This window comes from Papio anubis, chromosome 1 (genome assembly GCF_008728515.1).
Source record: "Papio anubis isolate 15944 chromosome 1, Panubis1.0, whole genome shotgun sequence".
Classification (NCBI taxonomy): Eukaryota; Metazoa; Chordata; class Mammalia; order Primates; family Cercopithecidae; genus Papio; species Papio anubis.
The window spans coordinates 218,049,630-218,065,746 of NC_044976.1; the positions used below are offsets into that span (position 1 = coordinate 218,049,630).

At 46.6% G+C, this 16,117-nt stretch overlaps 1 protein-coding gene across 1 annotated transcript; it reads right to left on the minus strand.

The window, feature by feature from the left end:
• Positions 1 to 2,293: 2,293 nt before the first annotated feature.
• Positions 2,294 to 13,118, minus strand: LYPD8 (LY6/PLAUR domain containing 8). The gene is made up of 5 exons (XM_031668180.1): positions 11,932 to 13,118; positions 11,155 to 11,546; positions 9,368 to 9,485; positions 7,446 to 7,583; positions 2,294 to 2,728 (listed from the first exon to the last, which is right to left on the minus strand). Exons 1-5 carry the CDS (start codon positions 11,984 to 11,986, stop codon positions 2,490 to 2,492), a joined length of 942 nt encoding a protein of 313 aa, XP_031524040.1. The 5' UTR covers positions 11,987 to 13,118; the 3' UTR covers positions 2,294 to 2,489.
• Positions 13,119 to 16,117: the final 2,999 nt, after the last annotated feature.

The following is a 16,117-nucleotide window of genomic DNA, read 5'->3' on the forward strand; positions in this document are numbered from 1 at the left end:
GTAGTCCCAGCTACTCGGGAGGCTGAGGCAGAAGAATGGCGGGAACCCGGGAGGCGGAGCTTGCAGTGAGCTGAGATCCGGCCACTGCACTCCAGCCCAAGCGACAAAGTGAGACTCCGTCTCAAAAACAAACAAACAAAAAAAAGAACCAGCTAGCTGGTAGTTCAGACAATGCAGATGAGAGGCAGAGAAGCCCCCGTTGCTGTCTGTGAGGCCATGGTGTCAGCAGCCACGGAGGGCCTAGGAAGGGCAAGTAGAGTGTATACGAGATTCTGAGACTGAGACAGAAGCAGCTGTAACCTTAGTGAGGTTGGCATCATCAGAGGGAGCTGAGCAGAGACAGTTCCTTCTACATCAGCATTCCTTGTGGCCTCTCTTCCCACTGTCTTTAGGGAGCACCCTCCAGACTGCAATCTTCTACTGTTAACATTTACTCCTTGCCAAGCTCTGTGCTAAGCTTCACAGGGAGAACTATGTTGACAGACCTCACAACCCCATGTAGCAGACCTTATCACTATCCCCATTATACACTTGGGGAAACTAAGGCCCAGAGAGGAAAAGTCTCTTGCTCAAGGTCCTGTGGCTGGATTTACGAACATAAGTGATGGATGTCACTGCCAGCCCTGGCCCCTGGGCCATTCTGCACAGCCCTCCAGGCGCTCTCTCTTTGTACTTATCAGCTGGCTACAGACAGAGCACTTAACTGAGAGTCCAATGGGTTATGAGGGATGGTGGAACTGTGGGAACAAAGAAGCATGACGCCTTCCTTACTCCTGGAGAAGAGCAACCCTGGACAGATGTCCCGCCAGGAGCATCTATTGCTGAGAAATAAACTCCCATTGTGTGATTTTTTTTTTTTTTACTAAGGTATACTTGTTATAGCAGCACAACCTAGCCTATTATATTAAGAAGTAATAGCAACTTTACAATGGAGAAACCTGAAAGATATTAACCTTAACCAAGGTTAACATCACCAGTAATATGACTCGTTGACGTCACGTATCTCCTGATAAAATGCACTGAGATGGGCGTATCATTGCCGTGGTTTTCTTGCCAAAAATGCATAACCTCAATCTGATCACAAGAAAACTTCAGACGAGCTCAGATTAGGAAACATTCTACAAAATGGCCAATAATTTTCTTAATTATCGAGGTCTTGGTAGATGCCAGAACTGCCGCCGTTTGAAGGAGACTGAGGGGACATGACAATTAAATGCAAAGAATTGGATCCTGGATCAGGAAAAAAAAGACATCCATAGAAACTGGTGAAATGCAAATGAGGTCTGTTCGTGAGCAATATTGTTTCTGTGAACATTTCCTGCTTTCAGTAAGTGTACTGTGATTATCTAAAATGTGAACGTGAGGAGAAGCTGCATGAAGGAGATAGTGGAATTCTGTGTCTAATTTTTGCAAGTTTTCAGTAAGTCTAAAATTCCATTTCAAAATCACAAGCTGAAATCAGTAAGAGTACATGTGGTGATGAGTTGCCATCCGAGGACCTTTATGGTGGCTTTGTCCACAGTGCATTGCCAGCAATCCTGGCTAATGTTGACCCACATCAGTTTACAAAAAAATATTTGTTACCGCAAACCCCATTTTTCCAAGCTCAGCTCAAGGCCCGCCTTATTTACTAGACCTAGACCTCTGGGCATATTTGATTGAATGGTTTTCTTGCTCCCTTGGCATTTGATATGGAGTTAGTAACTGTGTGTTTGATTATAAGCTCTCTGAGGGGCCAGACTGGGGCTCTGTGGCCACATTCCATTCTGCACAAGGCTGCAGAAAACTTCCTCAGCCAGGAATGGAGCCTGGCATTGCAGCTTTCCCAGTGACTTACTCGTGTCCCTGCCTGGGAAGGCTAGTCAGTAGGAGCATGCTGGTCTTCAGCAGCCCCTCCAACCCTCCTTGGGCCCCCATCGTGATAGGACCCTGAGATGATGCTGTTTTCTTCACTCGCTGTGGACTTCTGACCACAATCAGGACAACTGTTGAAGAGCCATATATTGGCCAGTACTGAAGGAGCTTCTGTACTGGGGTCAACACCGGCCTTATAAGGTAGGCAGGGAGCTCCTTTTGTGTGACAGTGCGGATGGTGGCATGTCCGTCCCTAGAGGTGCAGGCTGCAAGGTCGAGGGGTTGGCTTCCCAGAAGCACGATGAGCAGGGATGTCATCAGATCCCAGAAACAAACGTGCACAGTTTCAAAGGCAAGGACCCCACCTGCAGCCCAGGAGTGGGAGGTGGTGCTGGATAACAGCTCAAATGAGGCCCAGCCCAGAATGCATTAGGACAGATTTGGGCAGTGAATGAACCAGCGCTTTAATAATGGAGAACAAGGCAGCTGTCGGCATTACCTGGAGACCTGTGACTCCCACTTACTGGGCAGTTAAATGGGGCAGGGCAGGGAAAGAGGGTGTCAGTACTCCATGGGGTGCTCTGGACCTCAGAGCAGCAGAAATGGGGTGCTGGGCAAAGTGCAGCCCCAGGACCTCAGGGCCACAGTCCCAGCAGAAGGAGGCTGGCAAAGGCCAAGAGGCTGAGGGAAGCTTTGAAGCCCATGTTGTGGGAAGTGGTCGGCGTAGACGTGGGGGTTAAGCTGTTTACGTTTGCACACTGAAACTTTCGAAAGATGACTCCTCCAAAAGTCTTATTTTCACCAGACAGGAACTGACAGGTGGCGTTACTGACATTGGAACAGCCCTTCACCACGAGACTGTTAGACTCAGTGTCTGTGAATGCAAAGGAGACAGGAGGGATGCCACTCAGTCCTTTGTCCTTCCACTGCTCTCAGTTCGTCACCTGCAGCGTGGTGGCCCGGTGACCGGCAGGAGCTGGTGTGCTCCTGAAACCCAGGCAGGAAGGAGCCTGCGTGCTCAGAGTCAAGAACAGCACGTGGCAATGGCAGGGAGACCCTGGAGGCCAGAGGCCTAGACTCCCACCGCCACCTGGCCCTGGAGGCAGCAGACTCCTGGGGCGAGTGGCCAGCCCAGGCTAAACAGTGAAGGTCAGAGCTGGACCTGGGACTCACATCTCCTGTGTTCCTGTGTAGCTGGAAGGTGAGGAAACCAGGAACAGGTTCAAAAGGCAGTTCTCTGTTCTCGGTTCAGGAAGGGGTCAGTACCTTGGGCTCCCCTCTCCCCTTCCAGGCTTTGTTTTCCGTCCTCACTCCTCTCTGGACCTGAGTCCTCCCTGCCTGAGTTTTCCCCGAGAAGAAGGAAGGGCCACCAGGAGGGATGTAAGAGACCACGTCTTGTCTCTGCCATAAATTGGGGTTCTGCTATGTTTAATCATGTTTTGAGATTCAGGTGCTAGTAAAAGGCCTAGGGCGTTTGCACAGAAGATGTAGTTCTGATAGCAGCTACCTGTTATTGAGCACGTACTGTGTGCCCCGATTGCTCTGTCAGCTGCAATTCACACAGCCGTAGAGGCAGGTACCTCACAGAGGCCAAGGGACTCACGGAGGTGAAGTGACTCCACTCACCACTTTTCAGTGGCAGGGCTGCAATTTGAGTTCAAGGCTGGCTCTAGGAGCAGACATGAAGCAAGGCTGCAATTTGAGTTCAAGGCTGGCTCTAGGACCAGGCATGGTGGCTCACACCTGTAATCTTAGCACTTTGGGAGGCCGAGGTGAGAGGATTACTTGAGGCCAGGAGTTTGAGACCAGACTGGGAAACATTGTCTCTACAAAAAATTAAAAAGTTATCCAGGGGTGGTGGCATGTGCCTGCAGTCCACTACTGGGGAGGCTGAGATGGGAGATCGACTTGAGCCAGGAGTTTGAGGCAGCAGTGAGCCAGTGATCGCACCCCTGCATTCTAACCTGGGCGACAGAGCAAGACCCTGTCTCAAACAGCAACAACAACAATGGCTGATTCTAAACTTGCTTGGAAAAGGAGTGGGAAACCTCCAAATGCTGTTTTATAGCAAGCATCAGTGCTGACGTTTTTTGTTTTGAGATGGAGTCTCGCTCTGTCGTCCAGGCTGGAGTGTAGTGGTGCAATCTTGGCTCACTGAAGGCTCCATCCCCCAGGTGCAAGCGGTTCTCCTGCCTCAGCCTCCTGAGTAGTTGGGACTACAGGTGCATGCCACCACACCTGGCTAATTTTTGTATTTCTAGTAGAGACGGGGTTTCACCATGTTGGCCAGGCTGATCTTGAACTCCTGACCTCAAGTGATCAGCCTGCCTTGGCCTCTCAAAGAGCTGGGATTACAGGCATGAGCCACCACACCTGGCCAGTGCTGAAAACTGAGTTAGAGTGAGTTAAGGATGTGTGTTTCATGGAACATTTCTACTGTATTTAAAAAAATGATCTTGAACAAAAAGAAACAAAAATACCCCTACATTTATGATAGCTTTGATCTGTCTGGCTTTCAGCGTAAGTCAAGTCCTATGAGAAAGAAGAAAATTGATCCCTTTTATCAGACCTGGGGACAAGATAAGCAGAGAGAGAAAGATCTTTCTGATGTCATGTTGCCTTAGGACACAGCTTTAGAATTTAAAATCATAGCAGTTTAGACATCCCAGAAATCTTAAAAGTGAAAGGCGCTTTAAATGGATATTACTAAGGAAAGAAGCCGTTTTGAAAAGGCTACATACTGTATGATTTCAACTATAGGACAGTGTGGAAAAGGCAAAACTCTGGAGGCAGTAACAAAGATCAGTGGTTGTCAGAGCTTGGAGGGCAGGGAGGGGTGAGTAGGTAGAGCACAGAGGAATTTCCAAGCGCAGTGGAAATGTTTACAATGGTGGACGCATATCATTATACATTTGAACCAAACTCAATTAATGGCAACACCAAGGGGCTCCTAATGTAAGCTCGTCAATCCTTGATGATGCTGTATCAATGTAGCCGCCTCATTGCTTAGGAACAAAATGCACCCCTGGTGGGATGTTGGCAGGGGAGGCTATGCCTGGGTACATGATGGTAGCGGGGAGGTTATGCCTGGTGAGCATGCCGGGCAGCCGGGAGGCTGGTGCTTGCGGGGATGCTATGGGATTTGCTGGGGATGTTGGCAGCGGGGAGGTTATGCTCTGGTGGGTATGATGGTAGCAGGGGAGGTTATGCTCTGGTGAGGATGTTAAGGCCATGCGATGTCACGCTCGCGGCGGGACGCTCGGCTACGATGCTTCACAGTCCTGGCGGGCAATGACTTAGCGATGCTGGCTTTTGTCCCCGGCGATGGACGCCGGCGGCGGGGAGGTTGCGCCCATCAGACGCTCGCTGGCACGCGATAACATGTCTGGCGGTGATCGCCGGGTTGTTATGATAACATGTCCGGCGAGGACCGCCAAGGTTATGATGTCATGCCTGCGGCGGATGTCGATGCCGCGTCCGGCGATATCGCCAGCAGAGACTACGTCTGCGGACGTCAAGGCGATATCATCCGTCAGGGACGTCACAGCGATAGCCATGCCCGTCAGACGTCACAGCGATACATGCCCGGCGGACGTCAAGGTTATGGGAGGTTATGCATGTCAGGTAGATGGGAAATTTCTATCACTTCTGCCCAATTTTGCTGTGAATCTAAAACTACTCTGAAAAATAAAGTGTATTTTTAAAAAATAGTAAAAAGACGTTCAGGGCTGGGCACTGTGGCTCACACCTGTAATCCCAGCACCTTGGGAGACCAAGGTGGGCGGATCACCTGAGGTCAGGTGTTTGAGACCAGCCTGGCCAACATGGCGAAACCCCGTCTGTACTAAAAATACAAAAAGCAGTCGGGTATGGTGGCACATGTCTATAATCCCAGCTACCCGGGAAGCTGAGGCAGGAGAATCACTTGAACGCAGAGAATCGCTTGAACCCAGGAGACTGAGGTTGCAGTGAGCTCAGATCGTACCACTGCACTCCAGCCTGGGTGACAGAGCAAGATTTCCTCTCAAAAAACAAAACAAAAAAAAAACAAAAAAAAAGAGGTTCAGTATAAGCAGTGCTTGACGCCGCTGAAAAATCCATAATTACAGTTAAACACTGATTTATGATGCTAGAATTGAAACTTAACAAATATTGAAATGAAACTGTACCTGGATATTAGTGCTCTTAAACTCTTATTATTTGGAGCCATATTTTGGCAGAGACTGGCTTGTTGTTCATTTTAGCTTCATGCCTCTTTCTTTCCTTCGGGGTCATACTACCTGACTGTGTCAGGCTCCCTTACAGCCAAGATGACTGTCTTACTGGGTCCTAACCAGTGAACTGTGGGAGGAAGTGATGCATTCACATCCCAGCCCAACCCACAGAAACCCACCTGCCTTCCTCCACTACCTCTCTCTGCTACTGCTGGCAAGAAAGGATACAGCACAGAGCTGCCAAGACCTGGTGAGCGGGGGCCAGAGCTACAGGACAGAAGGAGCCCATGGCCTGGACTCTGCAATTAACTGCTCCAGCAAGAAATAAACATCTATTGTATTGAGCCATAGGCTTTGGAGGTTGTTCTTTAACTCTTTAACTAGTTAAGGTTTCTAAATCTTCTTAGCTTTAATTTCTAAGGCAGTGTATACTGACAGATGGAGTCCACATAAACAGAAGTTCTTTGGGGTCCTCAATAATTTTTAAGACATAGAGTCTTAACAGAGGGCCTGAGATCACAAGATTTGAGAACTACTGATGGCCTCTAATGCCCCTCTAACACAACCTGAATCACTAAGAAAGAGGGGAGGCATGGAGGAAGTGCTGGTTTGCCCCATTTGTTTCCTGCGTAATTGCTGTAAGTCAGATGTTGATGCCATCTGGATACTCACTGAAGTGCCTGGACTTAAGATGTCCACCCAAGGGAAAGGAGAACAGGTGAAAAAGGAAGAGCCATAGCTGGGAGGACACAGGAAGGCCACTCGCACAGCCAGCACCCACCCAGGGCATTGCTGGTGTTATTAACAGCAATTAACTTACCTTAACTAATAAATTTAATAACCTTTAACTCTTTGGGCAAATGTTAGAAATGTGTGTTTTACAATGGTTAGTATCAAATTGCTTTTATAGAAAAGGACAATTGGTTGGACTTTAAAACCCAATTTGACTCTTTCCGCCAGGTGATCCAAGCTACCAAAAGCCAACACCTCTTAGTGACAAGTAGAGAAGAAAAGTGTAGATATAAAAGGAAATAAAAGTTGCACCAACCCTCACCTACAGAATGATGCAACCTGGTAAAGAAGTAAATGTGAGGAGGGGTGTGATGCGCTTAGACAAACGTGACTGGATTACAAGCCACAGGAGAATAGAGTTCAAGGGAAGCGTAGCCCAGGAGAAACAGCTCTGGTCTAAGAAGGCAAAAATAGCAACGAGCTCAAGGCTACATGAACAGCCTCTTTATTTAAAGACATTATGACCTTTATCCCCCTTGTTCCACTACTCCCCTGGTCCTTCTGTGTTAACCCAGCATTTGTGAACCAAGACCTGACATGTTCCCAGCTCAAGTCCCACAGAGGAATTGGAACTACAAGACTTACCATTCTTAAATTCTGCAACTAGAAAGACACACTGCTCTTCTTCATAACATTTCCAGGACTTCTCACTACAGGAAGTTCCATTAGAGGCATAACAAGCAAGGCACTCTGCATTGCTGGACACATTCTTCTGGGGAGGGTCTGGAACAGTCAGAGTCATTGCTCAGGACAGTGTTATCATACGGAACATGGGAGGAAGGGGATAGGCAAGCAAAGAAACCACCAAAGAGATCCTGAGAACGGAGCAATTGCATCCTTGGGAATCTCAGATCTAGCCTTGAAAACACCATGTCCCCTCAAAATATTTATTATACACAGCTCCACAGATCTGCCCTTACAGACTATCTAGTCTTCAAGAACTATGGCCATCAGTGTGTTGGGGTATAGACTGAGAAAGGTAAGATTTTGAGCTAAAACCAAACTATAGTCAACATCAACATTAGCCATCATGAACATTTGCCAACAAGTGGGTGACTGTTACCAAATCTTGCTCTGAACGAATAAACACAGGCCATTATTTAACATTATGACTAGAAGAAAAAAATGTATAATGAGACCAGCTCTGCTCTTAATTAACTGTGCTTTACGACCATGGCCAATAAACTTTGCCTTTTCAGCCACATTTTCTGTTTTTCAAAGAGAGCTTTGGTCTAGATCAGCAGGTCTCAAATCGTGGTCCAGGATGTCCCAAGTCCCTGAGACCTTACAGGGAGTGCTGCAGGGTTCACACCATCGTGGTCCAGGATGTCCCGAGTCCCTGAGACCTTACAGGGAGTGCTGCAGGGCTCAAACCATCGTGGTCCAGGATGTCCTGAGTCCCTGAGACCTTACAGGGCTCAAACCATCATCATGATAATACTAAAATATTATTTACTTATTTCACTCTCTTTCTCTTGTGAACATAAAGTGGAGTTTTCCAGAGGCTCCATGGTGCATGAGACTGTAACAGACTAAATGCACAAGTAAATATGAGAATCCAGCTGTCTTCTATTAAGTCAGAAACTAAAGAATTTGCAAAAAGTATAATAACAATGCCACCCTTCCTATTGTATATGTTTCTTTTGGAAAATATATTAATGTTGATGTGTCATGGGTTTTGGTTATTTTGGAGAGCTAGTTACAATTTCTAAATTTTCTTAGCTTTAATTTCTAAGACAGTGCGTATTGACAGGTGGAGTCCACATAAACGAAAGCTCTTTGGGGGCCTCAATAATTTTTAAGACATAATGTCTTAACAGAGGGCCGGAGATCACAAAATTTGAGAACTACTGATGGGAACTAATGTCCGTGTCGCACAACTTGCAATGTCTGTCTTCACTAAGAAACAGGGGAAGTGCTGGTTTGCCCCATTTGTTTCCCGTGTAATTGCTGTAAGTCAGATGTTGATGCCATCACTGAAGTGCCTGGACTTGAGGTGTCCACCCAGGGGTAAGGAGAGCAGGTGAAAAAGGAAGAGCCAGGGCTGGGAGGACAGAGAGGCCACTGCGACACAGCCACCCAGGCACGCCACCTCCAGGGCACGCCTGGCCAGCACTCCACCAGGCATCAGCCTCAAGAAAGCCAGCACCCACCAGGGCATCGCCACGCTGCCAGCACCCACCCAGGCATCAGCCACCTCCAGGGCACGCCTCGCCGCTGCCAGCACCCACCAGGGCATCGTCACAAGTGCCAGCTTCACTCAAGGGCACTGGCCAAGGCCAGCCACCCAGGGCATCACCAGCTGCCAGCACTCCACCAGGGTACTGGTGTTGCCACAGTCCTTTCCCTTGGCAGCACTGGCTTACTTAAACGAAAGCGTTTCTAGGCAGACACGCGGAGGCAGTGAAGGCTGTAACGCGCGCCTCCTCATCACTGCAGTTCTTCGCAGAGCAGAACATTTTCTGGTATAATCTGATTGCTGTCTCTACACAAAGACAAACACAGACTGTCAGCCCGACATGAGGAGGTGTGGGAGTGGGTGGAGACCCGAACAGCAACTCGTTTCAGGCAAAGGCAGGGCCGTAAACTCTCGTGTGATGCGGCTTGAGACACTGAGAGGGTTTTCTGGAAAAAATAATAATAATTCTTCCCCATCAGGTAGCCCCTCCTTTGAGCAGGAGACTATCAGAGGTGCAGGTTAAACTCCAGGCAAAAGTGACTGGGAGCCTGAAGATGGGTGGTCCAGGTGGGCAGTCCCTGAAGCCACCGGTAAGTCCTAAGATCTGTAAAACGATCAACAGACGGATGAGCCTTATGTACAATATGACATCCACAGTTCCTGCCTAAAAATTGAACCTGAATCCAGTCAAGCTTCTAGCCAGAGCTATCTATTATGGTAGCCACTAGCTATTTGTGCCTATTTAAATTTAAATCTTATTAATTAAAATCAAATCAAATTTAAAATTAAGCTTCTCAGTCAGAGCAGCCACATATGAAGTGCTCAGTGGCCACATGTGACTGCAGAACGGCATGGTGTTAACACAGATACTTCCACCACTGAAGAAAGTACTACTGGACAGCCCTGATTACCTACACAGAAATACTGAGAACAGGAGAGCAAGTTATATCATACCACGAGGGAGCAATCAACCACAGCTAGAACGTGGGACAGCTACAGGGCAAGTGACCCATTTCTCCAACAAACCAACAGGATTGAACAAAAAATGATGGACGCTCTTATAAAACAAGTTAGGTTTAACAGACCTAACAGCAAAATGGGGCATGTGGCTGGGATCCTAATTCCACATGTAGACCATATCATGACATCTTTGAAACAATTAAGAAATGTTTAAGATGGCCTAGGTATTAGAAGAAATTAAAGAAATACAGTTAACTTTCTCAGGTATGATAACAGTATGTGTCTTAGTTCATTTTGTGTTGCTATACCAGAATATCATGGATTGGGTAATCTATAAAGAGAATAAATGTATTGTTTACAGTCCTAGAGTCTGCAAAGTACATCAAAGTGCCAGCCTCTGGTGAAGACTTTCTTCTGCATCATCCCGTGGTGAAGGGCAAGAGAGGGTGAGAGCAAGTGAGAGAAAGAGGGGGCCAGACTCCCTTTTATCAGGAACCCACCTCCATACTCACGACATTAATGCATTTGCAAGGGCGGGGTCCTCATGGCCTAATCACCTCTGAATGTCCCACCTCTTAATGCCATCACAATGGCAATTAAGTTTCAACGTTAGTTTTGGAGGGAATATTCAAACCATAGCAATATGGTAGTTATGTAAAAAAAATTATGATCCGAGATAAATAGTGAAGTATTTATGGAGAAAATGACCAATGACATGTACACACATACACGTATATATGTGTGTGTCATGTCTATTTATATAATGTTTAATTTAAAATACCATAGCCAAAAATACTATAGTAAGAAAAAAAACTATAGTGAAAAAATAGCAAAATGTTAATAACTGCTGGCACAGGGTAGTGGTTACAGGGCAGTTCGTTACACTCTTCTTCCTTCTTTAAACATACACGAAGTGCGTTTGAACATGTCTATTACAAAAAGTTAAGAAGAAATCTAAGTGCTGTGAGAAAGAGGGTACAATAGTGGTTACGCTCCAAACACCCTGTGGGGAGGTCTTGAACGAAGGAAAGTATGTTTGATCCAGGAGAGGAGGAACCATGAGGGAGAGATAAAAGGGCTGGGGAAAAGGAAGAATGAAAGCTTCCAGAGCAAATCTGCCTGGTAATTTAACTAAGAGCTGCCCTTGCTTCCCACATCCACGTACATGCCTCTAGAATGAAGCTTTGTGATCAAGGGCATGAGTGTCCAAAACACGAGGGTCTCCCATGTGCTTTGACCCCGTGTTCTTGTCTGGCTCCTGCTTGTCTCAGCCATGCGTTGTTTCCCCTGGGAGTCACCTTTGTGGTTTCCTCTCTCCTTGGACAGCATGTCCCCATCTCTGCCTTTCTTTCCTGCCTGGACGTCGTCTCCAGCTCCCTCCCGGTGCAAGCCCCAGAGGCGGGAAGGACACACACACCTCGGCTCACCTGGAGAGGAGCTGGCTGAGGAGCTGACACAGCTGGTGTTGGCGTGCGAGGGACATTCAGAGGCAGTGCTGTTGACACAGGATTGTTCCCATGAATTACACTGCACACAGCTCAGAGATTCTGAGGACACAAGACGTCCAACACCAGTCAACATTCAGCAGACATTTATGGAGCAGACTCTACTCTAGGAAAAGCACTGCTCCCACCTTGCAGTAAGAGACAGGTGGGATGGCATCCCTGCCCTCTGGGGATCCCTGACATTGATGCTGTAAGATGAGCCACCCTAATGAGTTTCTCCCACTGCTCACTATTCCCCAGTGGAAAGATCCAACCTTCAACAACAATACAGAGTGGCCCCTTGAAAGCAGGCTGCACAGACAGGTCTCGTGGTCATCACTAACCATAATTTACCGTGCGAGGCCCTCAGGGCTTTGACAGCAAGAAGACACTGGTGAGGTGGAAAAGGGGTCTCCATCCTAAAAAGGGGCCACATGAGTTCTCTTACCTACAGCTGCAACCACAAGCACTGCAGTGATACCAGCGACGAGGACGCCCTTCATGGTGCCGGAGCTGACTTCTCCCAAGGATGGGGACCACAGGGCCTGGAGCCTGAAGAGACACAAAGAAGGCAGCCACGGGGCCTTGGAGGGCTGCGGGTTTCAATCACACTGTAACAAGCCCAGTACTCAGTCCATCCTCGTGGCAGAAAGAATGAAAATCCTGAGCTGGGAGCACAAAGCTGACTCCACCCTGCTGCAGACAGAGGTCCGAGTTTCCTGAGTCTCAGCCTGCAGGAGCATCTACACGCGGGTGGGAAACACAGCCAGGGGCGGTTTCCCATGGGGCCAAGTCAGTTGCAAAATGTGCGGGCCGATGAATTTTTAGTTTCACTTTGGGGACGGGGTCCAAGAAGAAAGAGCTGGGCTGGGGTCTGTGCCCCTCCCTCCCCCAGAGCACGATGTCCCTCCTGCAGCCAGTCTGTCACCGCATCCTTGTTTTACACTTAGGGGTTCTGCTGCTGCCACCTGCCACCACCTCCGCAATAGGCAAACATCTGTTGAGCACTTACTCCATTCCAAGCACTTTACAGGTATTAATTTATGTAATTCATCTACTGTAGCAGGCAGGTACTATTGTTAGCATCCTGAGAAAAATCAAGCCTTAGAAGGACTGGGTATTGCACTGAAAGTCAAGGTCTTACTTCTGGGAGGTATCAGAACTGGAGTTTAGCCTATGTCCCTAACCGCCAGCCCACACCGCCTTCCACTGTTCCCACAGTCCTGGGCCTGCGGCACTAAATCAGAGTTCCCCATGCACTTCCGAAGACTGTGTCACCAGTCTCTCTGCACCTTGCCTTCCCTGCCTGCAGATTGTCTGAGTTAGACCTTTGAGGATTGCAAAGGCGTGGCCACATTCATTAGAATTCGAAAGAACTCCCAGAATTCCAACTTGCTTGTGTATCACAGCCGCAGAGAGCAGGTGTGTGGCTCTGGCCTGAGCCCTTCTGGATCATTATCTCATTTACCGTATACACGGCCGCTGTGAGCCACGCACGGCTATTTACGGTTCTTTGGTTCTTCGAGGGTAGATAAAATGAAACATTCTGTTTCTCAGTAGCACCGGCTACGTTCCCAGCGCTCGGGGGCCACATGTGGCTGGTGGCCGCGGTGTTGGCCACGGCAGGCGCAGGACACTCCCATCACTGGCAAGGGAGTCCTGGAAGGATAGGTGTTGTTCCGGCAGAGGCTAGTCCCCACTCTACAGGCGGGAAAACTGCAGCAAAGCTGTAGAAGTAGCCTTAAGCTCGCCTCGGCCTCAAGGCCAAAGCCCCATTTAGGTCCTTCCAGCCGCCCAGCTGGGGGCACTGGGGAATAGCTGCTACTTACGAATAGAATCGGGCTCTGGCCTGGGAAGCCCCTATCTCTAATTCCCTACCACATAGGCACATCACACCACACACACACTACACCACACACACACACCACACACACCCCACACAACACACATACACCACACCCCACACAACACACATACACCACACAACACACAACACACACCACACACCCATGTCACACACACTACATACAAATACATATACACCTACAAATACTACTATACACCATACCCTACACACACACACACTACACACACACACCACACACAAATACACAACACATATATAATAATCATTAATAACACACAAATGCCAACATTACACTCATGTCAAGGACACAACACACACAAATAATACATACACCATAATAATAATAATAATACCCAATAACTTTAAGCACAACACACTTATATAATTGCCAGCACATAATCTACACATAACATATATATAATTTGCTATATCACACATACACCACTACACCACACAACACACATACACCACACACCATACACTCACACAACACACACCTTGCACACACACCACACACCCTACATAAATACACACACACCACACCCACACACACCCTACACAAATACACATCCCACACAAGCTCCTCCCACAAATACACACCCCACACAAATACTGTCCTACACCCCACACAACACACCCCACACACACCAGCCACCCTACTACACCCTACAATTCACACACCCCACACACCCACACATACACCACACACCACACAACACACAACACACATACACCAATATCACCATACACACACTCCATAATCTCTACATTAATACACCACACCACAATACACACACACCATACTATTAATAAATACACAACACTACATACACCTCACATAAATACACAAACACACACACACTACACCTTCACATACACACACCACACAATACACTACACCACACACACACCACACCACACTACACATACACCACACATCACACACATACAATCCCACCCTACACAACATATACACCACACACTACACAACATACAAATACACACCCTACACACCACATTACAATACACCCATAATTACACACAAATACACACACCACACACCACACACCTCACACCTACACAACACACACTACATCACACACCCCTATTAATAAATACACATACACTTACATCACACATACACCACACACTACACACCCCTACACAAATAATACTAACTACATCGCTACACACCTGGGCTACTACCCAGCTACCACCCCACACACCACACACCCTACACATCACACACACACACCATAATAATACACCACACCCTACACACAAATACACATACACCAATACACACCATACAAATACACAACATACACCTATGTCACACATACACCACATAATAACTTCTAGATACAACATATATACACTATTATCACACACACTTACACACCTACACACCCTACACACTACTACACCCCACACATCACACACACACACCACACACACACAACACCCCATACAACATACATACACCACTAATAACATAATAACACACACTCATGTCACAATACACTACTACAATAATAATAATTCACACCACAGCATTACGCCACACCACACACACCCCCCACACAACATATACACCACACCACATAATTCATACATAACACACACCTCTAATACACCACCCTACACACACATAATACACTACAATTGCCACACCACATAATAAATACACATCCTATCTCTACTAATAAATACACACACATTCTCCACACCACACACCACAACTTGGCCACACCCTACCACACCACACACCACACACACCACACACTACATCACACCACACCACACACACACACACACACCACACAACACACAACACACAACAACACACACCATGTCACACATACCACTAATACTACACCCTTTCACACCCCAAGCTTACCACACCCCACACACACACATACACCACATCACACAATAACTACTACTACACTGCCTGGCCAATACATCACACACACACACCACTGAATCTTACTACTAAACACATGTATTACACCACACACCCACACACCATACAACACTTTCACACCCCATTACTAATCTCATTAAATATTAATAACATTAATAATCTCTATTACTAACATTACATATCTTACATCATACTAATAATTCATACTAACTTTTCATATTGAATTCCCATAATAATTATTACTAATTTTCACATCACATTACACTCATTACACCCACACACTCCCATACACACCCACATGGCTACATTATCATGCACACATATACTCACATACACACTTACACTCTTACTAAATACATATTATACACTACATAAATATATAACATAACATACACATATACACCATAAGCCATACACACCTTTTACACATATACACTTACACCTTTACTACACACATGTATATACTCATACACTACATTAATTACATTAAATACATTAATTTTAATAATAATAAATATATTATATACTACATATAATTACATAATACATATTAATTTATTATTACACTATTACACTCCTACATTAACATATATTATTACACTATTTACCTTTTACTACTAATCTTCATTACTAACCATGTCATGGGTTTCACACAATTCATTACTGACCCCAATAATAAATACTACTATACAATTGGTTAATACCACACCACACACTCCACACAACATTACACCCTAATAATTCCTGGCTACAATTTACCATTAATTACATCCTACACCACACCACATTACACCATTAATAACACAGCAATACGTGAACTGAACGGCGCATACCGAAAAA